General features: G+C 51.8%; 1 protein-coding gene across 1 annotated transcript; it reads right to left on the bottom strand.

The window, feature by feature from the left end:
* Positions 1 to 3,315: 3,315 nt before the first annotated feature.
* Positions 3,316 to 6,836, bottom strand: LOC105867562 (zinc finger and SCAN domain-containing protein 5C). The gene is made up of 4 exons (XM_075993456.1): positions 6,453 to 6,836; positions 5,521 to 5,703; positions 4,382 to 4,532; positions 3,316 to 4,130 (listed from the first exon to the last, which is right to left on the bottom strand). Exons 1-4 carry the CDS (start codon positions 6,834 to 6,836, stop codon positions 3,316 to 3,318), a joined length of 1,533 nt encoding a protein of 510 aa, XP_075849571.1.
* Between the last annotated feature and the right edge of the window lie 8,273 nt (positions 6,837 to 15,109).

Raw genomic sequence — 15,109 nt, 5'->3', positions numbered from 1 at the left:
TTTTATGTTGTGTCTTTGTCAAGTTTTGGTATCAGAGTGATACAAACCTTATAGAATAAGTTTGGGAGTATTCCTTTCTCCTCAATTTTTTGAAATAGCTTAAGTAGTATTGGTATTAATTCTTCTTTGAATGCTTGATAGAATTCAGCAGGAAGCCATTGGGTCCCGGGCTTTTCCTTGATGGGAGAGTTTTTATTACTGCTTCTATCTTGTTACTTGTTATTGGTTTATTCTGGTTTAGGTTCAATGTTGGTAGGTTGTATGTGTCTAGGAATTTATCCATTTCTTCTAGGTCTTCCAATTTATTGGCATAGAGTTGTTCATAGTAGTCTCTAATAATCCTTTGGATTTCTGCCATAGCAGTTGTAATTTCTCCTTTTCCATCTCTGATTTTATTAATTTGGGTCTTCTGTATTTTTTAATAGTTTGGCTAAAGGTGGGCCAATTTTATTTATCTTAAAAAAACACAACTTTTTGTTTCCTTTATCTTCTGTAGTGTTTTTTTTGTTGTTTGTTTCAATTTCATTTATTTTTGCTATGATATTTGTTATTTTTTTTCTTCTACTAATTTTGGATTTGGTTTGATCTTATTTTTCTGGTTCCTTGAAATGCAAAGTTAGGTTGTTTATTTGAAGCTTTTCCACTTTTTTTAATGTAGGCACTTATTGCCATAAACTTTCCTCTTATTACTGCTGTTCCTGTATCCAATAGGCTTTGATATGTGGTTTCATTCTTGTTTATTTTGAGAAAAATTTTAACTTCTTTCTTAATCTCTTCATTGACCCACTGTTTCATTCAGGAGCACAATGTCTAAATTCCATGTGTTTGTATATTTTCCAATGTTCCTTTTGTTTTTGATTTCTAGTTTTATTCCATTGTGGTCAGAAAATATACTTTGTATCATTTCCATTGTTTTGAATTCTGTAAGACTTGTTTTGTGGCTTCACCTATGGTTTCACCTTGAGAATGGTCCATGAGCTGGGAGAAGAGTGTGAATTCGGCAGGTGCAGGATGAAATGTCCTGTAAATATGTGGCAGGTCCACTTGGTCTATTGTCCCTGTGCAGATCTGTGCAGATTATGGATTAGGTCCATGTTGTCCGAGTCCCTGCCTCAGGAACCCTTCTTGGTAAAACACACCCCGGCTGGCAGATGAAACGGACTCCCCGTGGCTACATGAATGTTCCAGAAACCGAACCGGCAGCCCCAGCAGGAGAGCGGCGCCCTGATGCTAGCTGTCCTAAGGGGTTTCCAGTAACTGAACAGAAACTAGCCCATAATAAGCAGTGTCGAGATGGCTACAGCTAGCCGTTCCCCAGCTGCCCCTGGTGGGCCACTGTCGCCACTGACCCGCCTCCCTGAGCCCGCCCCCGGGGCCCTGCTGGCAACGCCACTGGCCAGGGCCCAAGGCGCCAGCGCGCCCGCCCAGGCACCGCGCGGCGGGCGGCCGCGCCCAGGGCTGCACACGCGGCCGCCGGCCCTGCAGGTCTGCCTGGGCCGTACAGCTGCTTCCACCTCCCGCTAGTGTGCGGTGCCACCCCAAGATGGACGGAGAGTTTGTGCCTCGGCTTCCCTCATCGATATTCGTAGCCTTTCCCCAAACCTGCTAAATACACGCCGAGACCGCCCGACGGCTGAGTGCCGCCTCCCCCGCTGCAGAGCCGCTCTGCTCCGGCCCGAGGCTGCGCCTTCCCATCTATTGACTTTTAATAGGAAGAAGGCTCTCCCCTCTTCCTTGCAGATCTCACGGTCTCTCGCCAACACCCTAAAGGGGCCGAGGGCTGCTCTGCCCGCGGGTTAAGCCAGGCGCCACGAGTGTCCTCCCAAGACCAGGGTCGGCATCACCCGGGAGCTCCCTAAAAGTGCAGATGCTCGGTCTGTCCCAAATAAGCACAATCTGAGACTTGTCGCCTGAGAAGGCACATGGCACCCAGGAAGGGGCGGCTCTCAAGAAAGTACAGCCCTTGGTTCCCATGGAAACATCAACCTGGCTCGCCGCTCTGAGGAAGGCACCGTCCCAGCACAGCGCTCACGCTGGGGACGTGCTGTCCAGGCTGGGGAGCTCTGCAGGCTTTAGAAGCGACCGGAAGCAACCTCAGTTTGTAGACGCATTCTCAGGCCCAGGCCCAGGCCGGCTGCGCCGCAAGGCCCGCGCGGAGGCCCAGCACCTGCGGCCAGCACAGCCGTCAGGGAAGGGAGACGACATGCAGGCCAGCTAGCGGCCGCCCGAAGCCCTCTGCAGCCGACAGTCAAGCGGAGTGTGGGCCGTCAGACGCGGCTCGGAAACGCAGGGTGTGCGGAAGCAGAGCTGGTCCACGGAGCGCGGGGGTTTTAGGGCGGTGGAAACGCTCCGCAGGACACTAACAGTGGATAGACGCCCCCACGCACCGGTCCACACCGCAGGGCGAACACCACCGGGAGCGGGCCCTGATGCACGCCGTGCGGCTGGGTGACCACGGTGTCTGCAGGTTCGCCGACTGCAACCAACACCCCTCCGCGGGGCTGTCCCGACTGACCGGGCAGGCTGTGCCCTGGAGCAAGGATGCCTAGGACGCGCTGCGCTTTCGGCTCAATTTTGCTGCAAACCTAAAACTGCTCTAAAAAACCAAAATTGATTGAAAATACAGGACACCACATTTTCGCAATTGTAAATTGTTTGAAGTGAGGTACCACAAAGATGGAAAAACAAGCACCACAGTACTCACCATCGAATTGGCACTAAGGCGCTCACACGGCGGGAACACTCGCCGGGCGCCGCCGGGCGGAGGCGGCGGGTAAGCGTGCCAGGGCCGGCCCGCGGCGTGCCGGGAGGGCGGCGGGTGGCCCTGGCTGGAGCACGCCAGGCGCATTAGGTGCGACCAAAACGCTTGTCCCCCAAACTATCAGGAATAAGACATACAGGGTACCGAATGAATGCTGCATTTCAGATGAAGAAGAAATAATTTAGAATACACTCATAGTAAAAAAGAAAGTTGTTGTTTATCTGAAATCTTAATATCACCAGGTGCTGTGAATTTAACCTGGCCTCCCTACCTGGACAGTCCACTTTAAAATGAAATAATGAAATATGGGTAAAAGCAGGAAAATCAGCAGACTCAGATTTTTGTTAAAAATAATAAAAACTAATAAGACCTTAAGTTCCTTGGAAGAACAGCAACAGACATTTTTATAAAACCTATCAGGAAGAAAACAACAGACACAGGAAACAAGACCCAGTGCGGGGTGGGTTTTATTCGGAGACCCTGGTGTTTAGCGTCTACAGAACTCCCTGTGCGGGACCGAGAGCCCGTGTGTCCTGTGTCATTTGTATCACGGCTCACAACTCATCATTCGCTTCGGCTTCGCTCTTGGGGCCAAAGACGGGTCTGAAGACGGAGTCGTCGGGAGGCCGTTTCTGATGCGTGTTCAGGTGGCGTCTGAAAGTGCCCAGCTGCCGGAAGGTCCCCGCGCACTCCGGACACTTGAAGGGCTTCAGTCCCAAGTGGATGCGCCGGTGCACGTTGAGGTTGCCCCTGTGGTTGAACGTTTTCTCGCAGAACTCGCACGCGTACGGCCGCTCTCCGGTGTGGACTCTCCTGTGGCCGAGCAGGGTGGACTGGTGGGCGAAGCTGCGGCCGCAGGCGCCGCACGCGTAGGGCTTCTCCCCGGTGTGGATGCGCCCGTGCACGCGCAGGTCGGAGCGCTGCAGGAAGCCCTTCCCGCAGGGGCACCTGAAGGGCTTCTCGCCCGTGTGTGTCCGCCGGTGGGTGAGGAGCTGCGACTCATAACGGAACCTTTTCTTGCACACGCTGCATTCGAAGCGCGGCGGGCGCGAAGCTTCTCGGCCGGCAGGATGACCGCCGGGCTCCGTGGCGCCTGGCGAGGGAGCCGAGCTCGGCCCGGCCCGTCCTGGGGAGGCTCTGCTGTGCACGTGGGGGGCCCCCGCTCCAGGCCCTTCCTGCGACGTGGACGCGGTGTCCAGCTTTCTCCTTCGGGAGCGTCTGGGACTCCGAGGACGTCCCGTGCTCCCGCCCTGAGCCGACGCTGCCGCTGCCGTCTCGGACGCTCGGGGGGAGGGCGCGTCAGCACCCCCGCTTCTCCTGCCGAGTCCTTCCTGGGGCTCCTTGCCGTCCTTGGCCCTTGCAGAAGGTGCTAGAAAAACACGTTCCACACACAACATTCAGGGCAGAGCATGCTCAGTGACATCAAACTATTTTCCGCGGAACACTGGTGCTGCCTGGGAAGGCCCCGCGAGCTCGCGGCCTGAGAGCCTGCGGGCCGCCGGGCGGGCGGGGACGGGGCAGCCTGGCAGGGAGACTCCGCGGGAGAGGGCCGGCCGCAGGCCAGCCCTGACCCAGGAAGGCCGAGGCACCGCGCCCCTTGGGTGCCAGCCTGCCACTCACCAGGGCCCCGCGGACGCCGAGGCTCTCGACACTCCGCTGCTGTCGCCTCTTCCCCGTCGAGCGCCGGGTCCTTCTCCGAGCTCTGCGTGGGCCCCTCGCCCTCTGGGGCGCTTTCTCCAGACCCGGTCTCTGGCAGGAGGACGTCCTGTCCCTGAAATGGGCAACCACGGGAATCACTGCGGGCCACACGGGGTGCACCTGCGCACGCCTGCGCTCCCCGACCTGTGCGCCAGCTGCTCTACACCGGTCTGCGATGCGTCCACACTGCCTAGCCCCGCCACCCCAAATGAGCGTCGCGCTCACTTCTGAGACTCTCCCTGGTCTGTGCTCGGCGCCCCTCTGGAGCACGTCCCCCATGCTTTACCCTGTTAGCTCTCTGAGCAGACGTCTCCCCGCCATTCCTCCTTCCCCTGCTCCTGACACCAGAAGCCAAATGACCCTGGGACGGGCGCTCAGCCTCGCCCTGGGCCGTGTGGGCGGCTCCGCCTGGGCCGGCGCGTGCGCTGTGGGCCGCGCAGCCCCGCCCCCACGTGCTGCCCAGCGACGCCAGCACCGGAGGGACAGTCCGCGACGCCCCGAGTTGCCGAGCGCTGCCGGCACCGCGTCCCCGAGCTACACTCCTTTGCTCTGGGAATTGACAGTCTCCGAGAACGGGCTCTTTCTCAGTTATGTCCTCAGCCGTCTGTGCGGAAATGAGCGCGAGTGGCGCGTCGGTGGCTCCTCCGCGGCACAGCGGCCACCGCCCGGCCTGCGTGGGCGCGGCCTCCCCGAGGAGCAAGAGTGGAGGAGGCCTCCCTCCCCGCCGGCTCAGGAGTCTGGGGCGGCACCCCCTAGCTGAGCGGGCCCCACCCGCCCTCCGCCAGCTCCGCGCCTCCTCCCTCCTGTCCCCAGAGACCACGGCCTCACTCGCCCGAGCCCTGACGGCTCACGGGGCCCTGGGCCTCCTCCCTCCTGTCCCCAGAGACCACGGCCTCACTCGCCCGCGCCCTGACGGCTCACGGGGCCCTGGGCCTCCTCCCTCCTGTCCCCAGAGACCACGGCCTCACTCGCCCGCGCCCTGACCGCTCACGGGGCCCTGGGCCTCCTCCCTCCTGTCCCCAGAGACCACGGCCTCACTCGCCCGTGCCCTGACGGCTCACGCGGCCCTGCAGGGTCCGCAGCTCTCCCCACACCTGGCTTCCATCCGGAGCTGTCCGCTGCACGCAGGATTCACGCCTGCGGGACACGCCCGCCACATCATCGCTGTCACCGGCCTGGGCTTGGGCCACCTCACCCTCGGACTCCTGCACCAGGTATTCGTGTTCTCCGACCCTGACGATGGACTGCGGACAGAAGCACAGTCAGACTCCCCTGCCTCTCTGCTGCCAGCTCGCTCGCGCTTCCCTGCGATTGCCCCTAAACTCGCTCTTCCCCGCAGACCCAGCTCCGTGGGCGCAGCGCTCCCGTCCCCGCTCTCCCCCTCCACCCGCCAGCGCGGGCCAGCCCCAAACCTGTGAGACCCTACGCAACCTGCCCGCGTGGCCTCCAAGCACACAGGGAAACTCCAGGTGCACCTGCCTGTGGGGTCTCAGTGCTGGGGCTGAGGGGCCCCTGCGAGGACCTGGAGCTGCACCACCGCATCGCTGCGCCGCCACTTACCTGCCCCAGGTGAGCGCGTCCCGCCACCTTCAGGTCAAGCCGCCCCTCACTGCCTACAGCCAGCACGACGTTTTCCCAACTTTTCCTTTGGTGTTGCCCTCACACATGCTGCGGTGTCGACATTCCCCTTGTGTGTGCACCCCCTTGGCCAGCTTGTCGCACACCCAGCACAGGGGATACCGAGGCTGGACAGCTCCTTGTGGAGGTGGGTGTCTTGGGCATTGGAGGTTGGTTAGTAGCGCCTCCTCCTCCCTGTCGTGACAACCAAAATCTGTCCCCAGAAAAGGCCAAGTGCCTCCTGAGGGGCAAGCTCTTGTCTGGTTAAGAGCCCCTGAGCTAGAACAACCCTGTGTTTTCTCTGGTCCTCCTGCCCTAGGACTACAATCCCAGCCCCCACCCCCACGCCTGTACCAATCAAGAAGGCCCCACTCACCCATTTCTGGGTATTCCTGTTGTTCCTCAGCATGTCCTCCAGGTCTTTGCAAGTCTTCACGCCAGTCTCCTTTACTAGGGCCTGGAGGTGCAAGGGCATGCAGAGCACGAACTGCTCCAACACCAGCTGGTCCAGAATTTGCTCTTTGGTGCGGAGGTCGGGCCTCAGCCACTGGTGGCACAGTTGGGTCAGTCTCCGGAGAGCCCCAATCTGGTCCGGCTCCTCGGAGCAATCGAATATTCTGAAGTTCCTGTGGCAATTCTCAGAGTCACAGTCGAGATTTCTCAGCTGGGTTCCTTGGGATGACACGGACTGTGGTGCCTGTGACTCATGGCTACTGCAAGGTTTTTCCTGACCGCAAGAGGACACCTGGTCTGCGGACATTTTTCCTGGAGAATCTCGAACTTCGTCTCTGAGCAAGCTGTGCAGACCAGGGTCCGCCGAGGCCCAGCTAACCCGGTCTTCGGGGTTTTCCTCACTAAGAGATTCACCGCTAGTTCAGACGTCTGGGGGAAAGAGAAATGAGCCAGATGAGTCTAACTCCATGCTCCGCCTCCGCCTCCGCCTCCGCCTCCGCCTCTTCCAACCCTCATCCTATCCAGGACCCGCCGCTGCTCCCGTGCCTAACGCAGTGGGCGTGCAGCCTGCGCATTTGTCTTCAGCGGCCACATGTTACTGTATGGACTCGTGTCAGTGCCTGCATGCTCCTCTGGATTGTGGTCCTGAAATGCCCAGAGGCGGGATCAATTTTCCCATCTGTAAATTGGGAAAATGTTCTTTTAAAAAAATTAGTTTTTATTTAAACCTTGTTAAAATTTCTTTCTTGATTTTTTGTTTGGTTTGCAATTTATTAATATCTTCATATGGAATGGCAGTATTGGTCTTGCACGGGGTTCTGCAAACATCACCACCATCTTGTTCTAGAATTTATCATCGCCCCGAAAGGGAAGCTAATGCCCATTAGACAGTCGCTTCCCACCCCACCCACCCCAGCCCCTGGCAGCCTCTAAGCTGCTTTCTGTGTGGATGTACCTATTTTTAATCTCATTACAGAAAACAGATTTAAAGCCCAGTGGTCTTTTAACCTTTTAGGAAGTGGGAATTCAGGAATGTTTTTGGAGGTCCTAAACCACCTTCAACAGGGAGAGGTCCTCCCCGACACCACTAGACTGCCAGAGCCCCGGCTGTGAGTGCAGCCGCCTTCCCCGCCACAGGGCAGGGACCATCCTGGAGGGCTGCAGAGGAGACAGCTGGCCGGGGGTCTCGGGAAAGTGCCCGGGAAGCCTGGACTCGGAGCCCCCAGCCTCCTGGAAGGCGAGGAGTACCGGCCGAAGCAGAGTCAGCCACGCAGGGGATCGGCAGTGAGGAGCCGGCCAGCGTGGGAGGAAATGTCTGCGGACCGCACATGAGATAGGGGCTTACTCTCGCAGTGTGTAAGGAACTCAGACTGCCCCAACACAAGAAAACACGTAACCTGAATAATCAATGAGCCAAGGCAGGAATGTTTCTCAGAGAAAACATATGAATGGCCAACAGGTACATGAAAAGATGCTCAAGGCCACCAGTCATCAGGGAAATTGAAGTCAAACCCCAAAACATCACCTGACTCCTGTGGAACGGCCACTCTCAGAAGGACAGGCGGTAACAGGTGCTGGTGAGGATGCGCAGAAACCTCGCACAGTGGTGCGCGTGGAGTTGGTAGAGCCGCCACGGAAAGCAGACTGGAAGTTCCTCGATAAACTGAAAATAGAGCTACCGTATGACCCAGCAACCCCTCTTCTGGGTATCTATCCAAAGGAAGTGAATCAGTGTGTGCAACCTGCCACACCGGGACTCCTAGAAGCAGAGAGCAGAGTGGGCGTCCAGGGCTGGGGGTGCAGTGGGCAGAGGTGGCTCAAGGATACAAACTTTCAGTTAGACAGAAGAAAGACATTCAAGAGATGGACTGTGCCACATGGTTAATAACAATGTAATCTATCCTTGGACATTGCTAAGAAAATAGATTTTAAGTGTTCTGAGGACAAAGAGAGCTAAGTATGAGAGGAAGTGCATATGCTAATTAGCTCATTAGGCATTCCACAACATATATATACTTCCAAAATCCTGCTGTAGGTTATGAACATATAGAATCTTTCGTTTTCAATGTTATAAGTATTAATTTCTATTTTAAAAGCAGGGGGGTACGAGAGCGGACAGTCTGCCTGAGAGTCTGGGCAGTCAAAGTGCTCTCGCAGAGGGCTGCCGGGAGCCGGCGCCAGGGCTGTTCAAACACTGCAGGACCCACTGCGGGCCAGGATTTGAGGCTAGCCTGGGAAGCACAGTGAGACTCGTCCTCCCACTTTTTTTCTGCTTTTGAAACAGAATCTTACTCTGCCACCCAGGCTGGAGTGCAGGGGCATCATCATAGCTCACAGCAACCTCAGACTTTTCTTGGGCTCAAGCCTTCCTTCTGCCTGAGCATCAGGAGTAGTTGCGACTACAGGCGCATGCCGCCACGGTGGCTCCTTTGGTTTTGTTTGGTTTCTTATGTGGAGACAGGGTCTCGCCATGCTGTGCAGGCTGTCTGGAGCTGCTGGGCTCTAGTGATCCTCCAGCCTCGGCTTCCCAAAGTGCTGGGATCACAGGCGTGAGTCCCTGCACCCAGCCCCAGCCGAAGACACCCTCTATAAAACATAAAACCCTTGATCGCACCCAGCACTACTGTCTGGGTGACCGAGTGAGATCCCATCTCCAAGAAAACAAACAAAACCAAATAAATAGGAAAACAAACTGAAATATGCCCCATCAGTAGGTTGACATCATTCCCGTCCTACAGAAGGGCTACATGATGACTCAAGTCGAACTGATGATGAGGTACGAAGAGCTGCTTTGCTTTCACGGGAGCTCAGAGCTCATGCGTGGGGAGTGTGCACCCAAGTCTGCCTGGAGCCGCCCTCCACCTCCCGGGCCCTACTCGCCGCAGACACGTGCCCATAGACAAGCCCACCAGAACTCACCTCCGCCCTGTCTTCCAGCCTCTGCCTCCTGCGTCTGGGTCTGCTCTCAGAGTGGCCTGGAGATGAGCCGTCTCTATTTATAGGGACCCAAGGGCTCCACACCTCCCTTCTGTTAGCTCCGCCCACAGGGATTGGTTTAAGGCCATATAATCCATTTTAGGTAATCCCTGTTGATTAGATTTCCCAAAGAAACTCAATAGAGACGAAATTAATTCCTTAAACACGCCTGCTTTGGAAATGACCTTGGTTTTCCTGGTCTACTGAATGATCTGTCATACATCTGAGGTGTTTGAAGTGGTCAGGTTATATGGATCTGCAAGTTTTAACCAGTTGGGGTCCCCTTGTGCCAAACAGCAATTTTCTGACAAGTAAAGAATGTGCTAAGAGTCGGTTAACTAATACGAAATCAAAGATTTAATCTAGTTTCAGCAAAGCTTTTGCATAATATTTCCATGACGTTGAAAAAATGGACTGTCATAGGCCGGGCGCGGTGGCTCACGCCTGTAATCCTAGCACTCTGGGAGGCCGAGGCGGGCGGATTGCTCAAGGTCAGGAGTTCGAAACCAGCCTGAGCGAGACCCCGTCTCTACCATAAAAATAGAAAGAAATTAATTGGCCAACTAATATATATAATATAAAAATCAGCCGGGCATGGTGGTTCGTGCCTGTAGTCCCAGCTACTCGGGAGGCTGAGGCAGGAGGATCGCTTGAGCCCAGGAGTTTGAGGTTGCTGTGAGCTAGGCTGACACCACGGCACTCATTCTAGCCTAGGCAAGAAAGCGAGACTCTGTCTCAAAAAAAAAAAAAAAAAAATGGACTGTCATTAGTAATAACCAATGAATATTAGTGATAATTTTTTAATTTTCTTCAAAATCTTAACATATTATTAATATTTACATATGTATAGATTGTGGAAAAATTAAATCAAGCTTGTTAACATATCGCTCCCTCCCTCACCTACGTTGGGAAAGGGCCAAAGTATCGTTCTATTTCCTGTGAGAACATTTAAACTCTAATGCAATTTTGAAATGTGCATTGCATTTTATTGACACATAATAATTGTACATATTTATGGGGTATATATGGCAGTTTGATAAATACATGCAATATGTAATGATCAAATCAATCAAATTAACTCACATATGCATCACCTGAAACACTTATCATTTCTTTGTCTTGGGATTGTTCCCGGTCTTCTCTTCAGGCTATTTGGCAATATAGGAAACATATAGACAGCTATAGTCCCCCTCCTGCTCTGCTGAACCCTAGAACTTAGTTCTTCTATCCAAGTGTATTTTTGTGTCCATTACCCAACGTCTCTTCATCCTACCTCCACACTACCCTCCTGACCTCTGGTAACCACCATTCTACTCTCTACCTACATGAGGTCAACTTTTTTTTAGCTCCCACAAATGAGCGATAACATGTGTTTTTTCATCTTTTATTTGCCCGCTTCATTTCAGTTAACATAATGCCCTTCAGTTCCATCCATGTTGCTGCACATGACAGGATTTATCCTTTCCTGTGGCTGAACAATATCCCATGTGTAATACACCACATGTTCTTTGTCCATTCATCCACTGATGGACACTGAGGTTGATCTCATATCTCGGCCTACTGTGAATAGTGTTGCAATAATCATCAAGGGGTGCAAATATCTCTTCAATATACTAATTTCTTTTCTTTTGAATATATACCCAGCAGTGGGATTGTAGGGCCATATGGTAGTTCTGTTTGCAGTTTGTTGAGAAAACTCCATACTGTTTTCCATAATGGCTGTAACAGTTTCCATTTCCACCAACGGTATATAAGTTCTCTCTTCTCCACATCCTTGGTAGCATTTGTTACCTTTTTTCTTTTTGAGAAGAGCCATTCTATCTGGGTTGAGATGATCGCTCCATGTTTTTCTTTTTTTTTTTTTTGAGACAGAGTCTCGCTTTGTTGCCCAGGCTAGAGTGAGTGCCGTGGCGTCAGCCTAGCTCACAGCAACCTCAGACTCCTGGGCTCAAGCGATCCTCCTGCGTCAGCCTCCCGAGTAGCTGGGACTGCAGGCATGCGCCACCATGCTCGGCTAATTTTTTCTATATATATTAGTTGGCCAATTAATTTGTTTCTATTTATAGTAGAGACGGGTGTCCCTCTTGCTCAGGCTGGTTTCGAACTCCTGGCCTCGAGCAATCCTCCCGCCTCAGCCTCCCAGAGTGCTAAGATTATAGGCGTGAGCCACCGCGCCCAGCCGCTCCATGTTTTTTGATAGCTATTTTCCTAATGATTAGCGATGTTGAGTACTTTTCATATACCTGTTGGCCATTCATATGTCTTCTTTTGAGAGACGTCTCTTCAGCTCATCTGCCCATTTTTCTGTCTTGATTTTTGACATTGGGGTCTGTCTGTGTTGTCCAGGCTGGTCTTGAACTGCTGAACTCAAGTGATCCTCCCACCTCAGCTTCCCAACTAGCTGGGAGTACAAGCTTGCACCACCTCGATTGCCTGTTTTCATTAAGTAATTTTATAGTTTGAAGCCTTATATTTATGTCCTTCATTCATTTTGAGTTGCCTTTTGCATATGGTGTGAGATACAAGTCTAGTTTTATTTTTCTACTTATGAATATCCACATTTTCCAGCACCATTTATTGAAGAGACTTTCCTTTCCCCACTGAATGTTCTGTGTGACTTTGTTAAAAATGAATTGTCTGTCAGTCAGTTGATTTCTCTTGGAGTTCTCTGTTCTATTGCATTGGTCAATGTGTCTGTTTTTACGCCAGTCCCATGCTGTTTGGATTACTAAAGGTCTGTAGCATCATTTGAAGTCAGATAATGTGAAGCCTTCAGCTTCATTCTTTTTGTTCAGGATTTCTTTGGCTATTCAAGGTCTTCTGTAGTTCTGTATGGGTTTTAGAGTTGCTTTTCTATTAATATTTCTTTGAAGAATATGGTATTTTGATAAGGATTGCATTGACTCCATAGATTGCTTTGGTACTATGGTCAGTTTCACACATTAATTTTTCTATTTCATAAGCATGAGATGTCTTTTCATTTTTGGGTGCCCTCTTCAATTTCTTTCATCAGTATTTTATAATTTTCCTTGTAGAGTTCTTTTACCCTTTTGGTGAAATTTTTATCTTATTTTTTGTAGCTACTGTGAATGGGATTGCCTTCTTGATTTTTTTTTTTTGTGTGTGTGTGTGTGCTAGTTCATTGTTGGTATGTAAAACCAGTACTAATTTTTGTATGTTAATTTTGTACCTGCAACTTTACTGATATCAGTTCTAAGAGTACTTTGGTAGAACTTTTAGAGTGTTTTCTATGTAAGATAATGTTGTCTGCAAAGACACTATTTGACTTTCCCCTTGCTGACTTGGTTTCCTGCTCTGGCTTTCTCGATACATCACTGACAACTAGGGTCACCGTGCAGCGGCTCTGATGGACTCACAGACTGTGAGATAGTCACCACCATCAAGCTAATTATCATATCCCTCAGCTCATAGATTCATAGTCACCACTTTTTTCTTTAGTTTGTCTTTCTTTTTCTTTTATTTATTTTTTGGTGTGTAGTGAGAAACCTTCAGATCTACCACGTTAGCAAATTTCAACTATGCAATACAGGAAGATGCTTCTTGACTTACAACGGGGTTAAATCCCTATAGACTCACTGTAAGTTAAAAATATAGGAATTCAAAATGCATTTAATATTAGTAACAACCTGACTTCACAGCTTAGCCTCATCCACCTTTAATAAGCTGTCAAAACTTACATTAACCCATAGTTGGGCAAAGAAATCTAACAAGAAGACTGGTTTTTTGTTTTTTTGGTTTTTTTTGAGACAAAGTCTCGCTTTGTTGCCCAGGCTTGAGTGAGTGCGGAGGCATCAGCCTAGCTAATAGCAACCTAAAACACCTGGGCTCAAGTGATTCTAGTACATCAGCCTTCCGAGTAGCTGGGACTATAGGCATGTGCCACCATGCCTGGCTCATTTTTTCTATACATATTTTTAGTTGGTCAATTAATTTCTTTCTTTTTTTTTTTTTCTTTTTCTTTTGTTTCTCAGTGTCCTTGTAAATTTCTTTCTATTTGTAGTAGAGATGGGGTCTCCCTCAGGCTGGTTTCCAACTCCTGGCCTTGAGCGATCTGCCCGCCTCGGCCTCCCAGAGTGCTAGGATTACAGGTGTGAGCCACCACGCCCGGCCTCCTGTAATCTTTTAAATACTGTATGGATAATGAACAGGAGAGTGCTTGCATGTTTACTCATCATTAACGTACACAGCTGAAATACCATCACAAATGCAAAAAGTCACAAATGGAACCACCGTAGTTGGGGACCACCTGTAGTAACTATGGTCCCCACTCTCTGCGTCATCTCTGGAGCAGGTTCATCCTGCATCCGATGCAACCTGTGGCCACCGTCTCCCCATCCCCACCCACTCTGTGAAGCAAGAAGACCTGGGGGAAGAGGAGACCACTCTTCTCTCTACTTTGATTCTTTTGACCAGTTCTCTGCCTCATGCACTGAGGAAGTTGGATGTGACTCACAGACTTTCTCTCCTCCACAAACTCTGAGAGCTCATCTGTACGATCCACACCTAGACACTACATCTCTCACACCCCAATCCACCGGGGTCTTTGATACATGCGACCATCGACACCTATGACACATAGCTTGATTCAGCCATTGCACAAGGTATGCATGTGTCAAAACATCAGGCAGTGCCCCATACATGCACACAGCATGCATTTGTGAATTTCGAAAACAACAATAATGATAGCAAGAAAAATCAAACGAAGGCTTCTCTGGGAATCTGTATTCAAACACAGTCCTTTCGTCCTCTGAGGTTGGGTTTGTTCTTGGTCGGGGCACTGGGACGTCTCACAGACATCTCTCAGTCCGCTCGCCCGAGCCGACCCCGCCTTCCCGCCGCAGCCCGGGAGGCTCCGGCCTCCCAGTGTTCGCGCCAAAGCACCTCAGAGTTATCCTCCATCTCTCCTTTTCTCTCACAGGCCACGCTCTCGCTTTCAGAACAAGTAATTTTATTGTCGCTATTTATTTTGTAGATTTTCAAAACTCTTGTACCTTCACTACTCAATTTATTGCATTGGGGTGAAATTCACACAACACACAATTAACCTTTTATGCACAATTCAGCGGCATTTAGCGGGTCCACAGCTCTGCAGCCGACCACCTCCTCCCTAGCGCCGCCCCTCGAGGCCCTCTCCAGTTTGACCCGTGGTGCAAACGACACCTCCACCGTGACAGCGCCTGGGCGCGTCCCCCCACCGCCCCTCACGCCCGCCAGCACCCTTCCCTCCCCAGCTCAGTCCAGGCAACCACCCGTGATCTCTGTCACTACAGATCAGGGGCAGAATTTTCTAGAATGTCGTATGGATAGAACCACACGGCATGCATTTTTTCTGTGTCTGCCTTCTCCACCTTCATCATCATTCTGAGACGCATCACGGCACTGTGTGACCAAGGGCCCCTGCGTGGCTGAGACGCATTTCGTTCACACTGTATTACATGGTGCCCCTGGGACTTGTGTGACTTCGTGTACAGCAACTATCCCTCTAAAGCTGAAAGGAGAAGAAGGGGCTGTTCCATAGAAACGTGAGGAAAAATAGGAATCAGGTGTTTCCCCACGTCGGCTACGAGCACGTGGGGGTCAGCC

Source organism: Microcebus murinus, chromosome 16 (genome assembly GCF_040939455.1).
Source record: "Microcebus murinus isolate Inina chromosome 16, M.murinus_Inina_mat1.0, whole genome shotgun sequence".
Taxonomy (NCBI): Eukaryota; Metazoa; Chordata; class Mammalia; order Primates; family Cheirogaleidae; genus Microcebus; species Microcebus murinus.
Note: the sequence above shows the minus strand (reverse complement) of the source record. Positions and strands in the feature narration are given on the sequence as shown.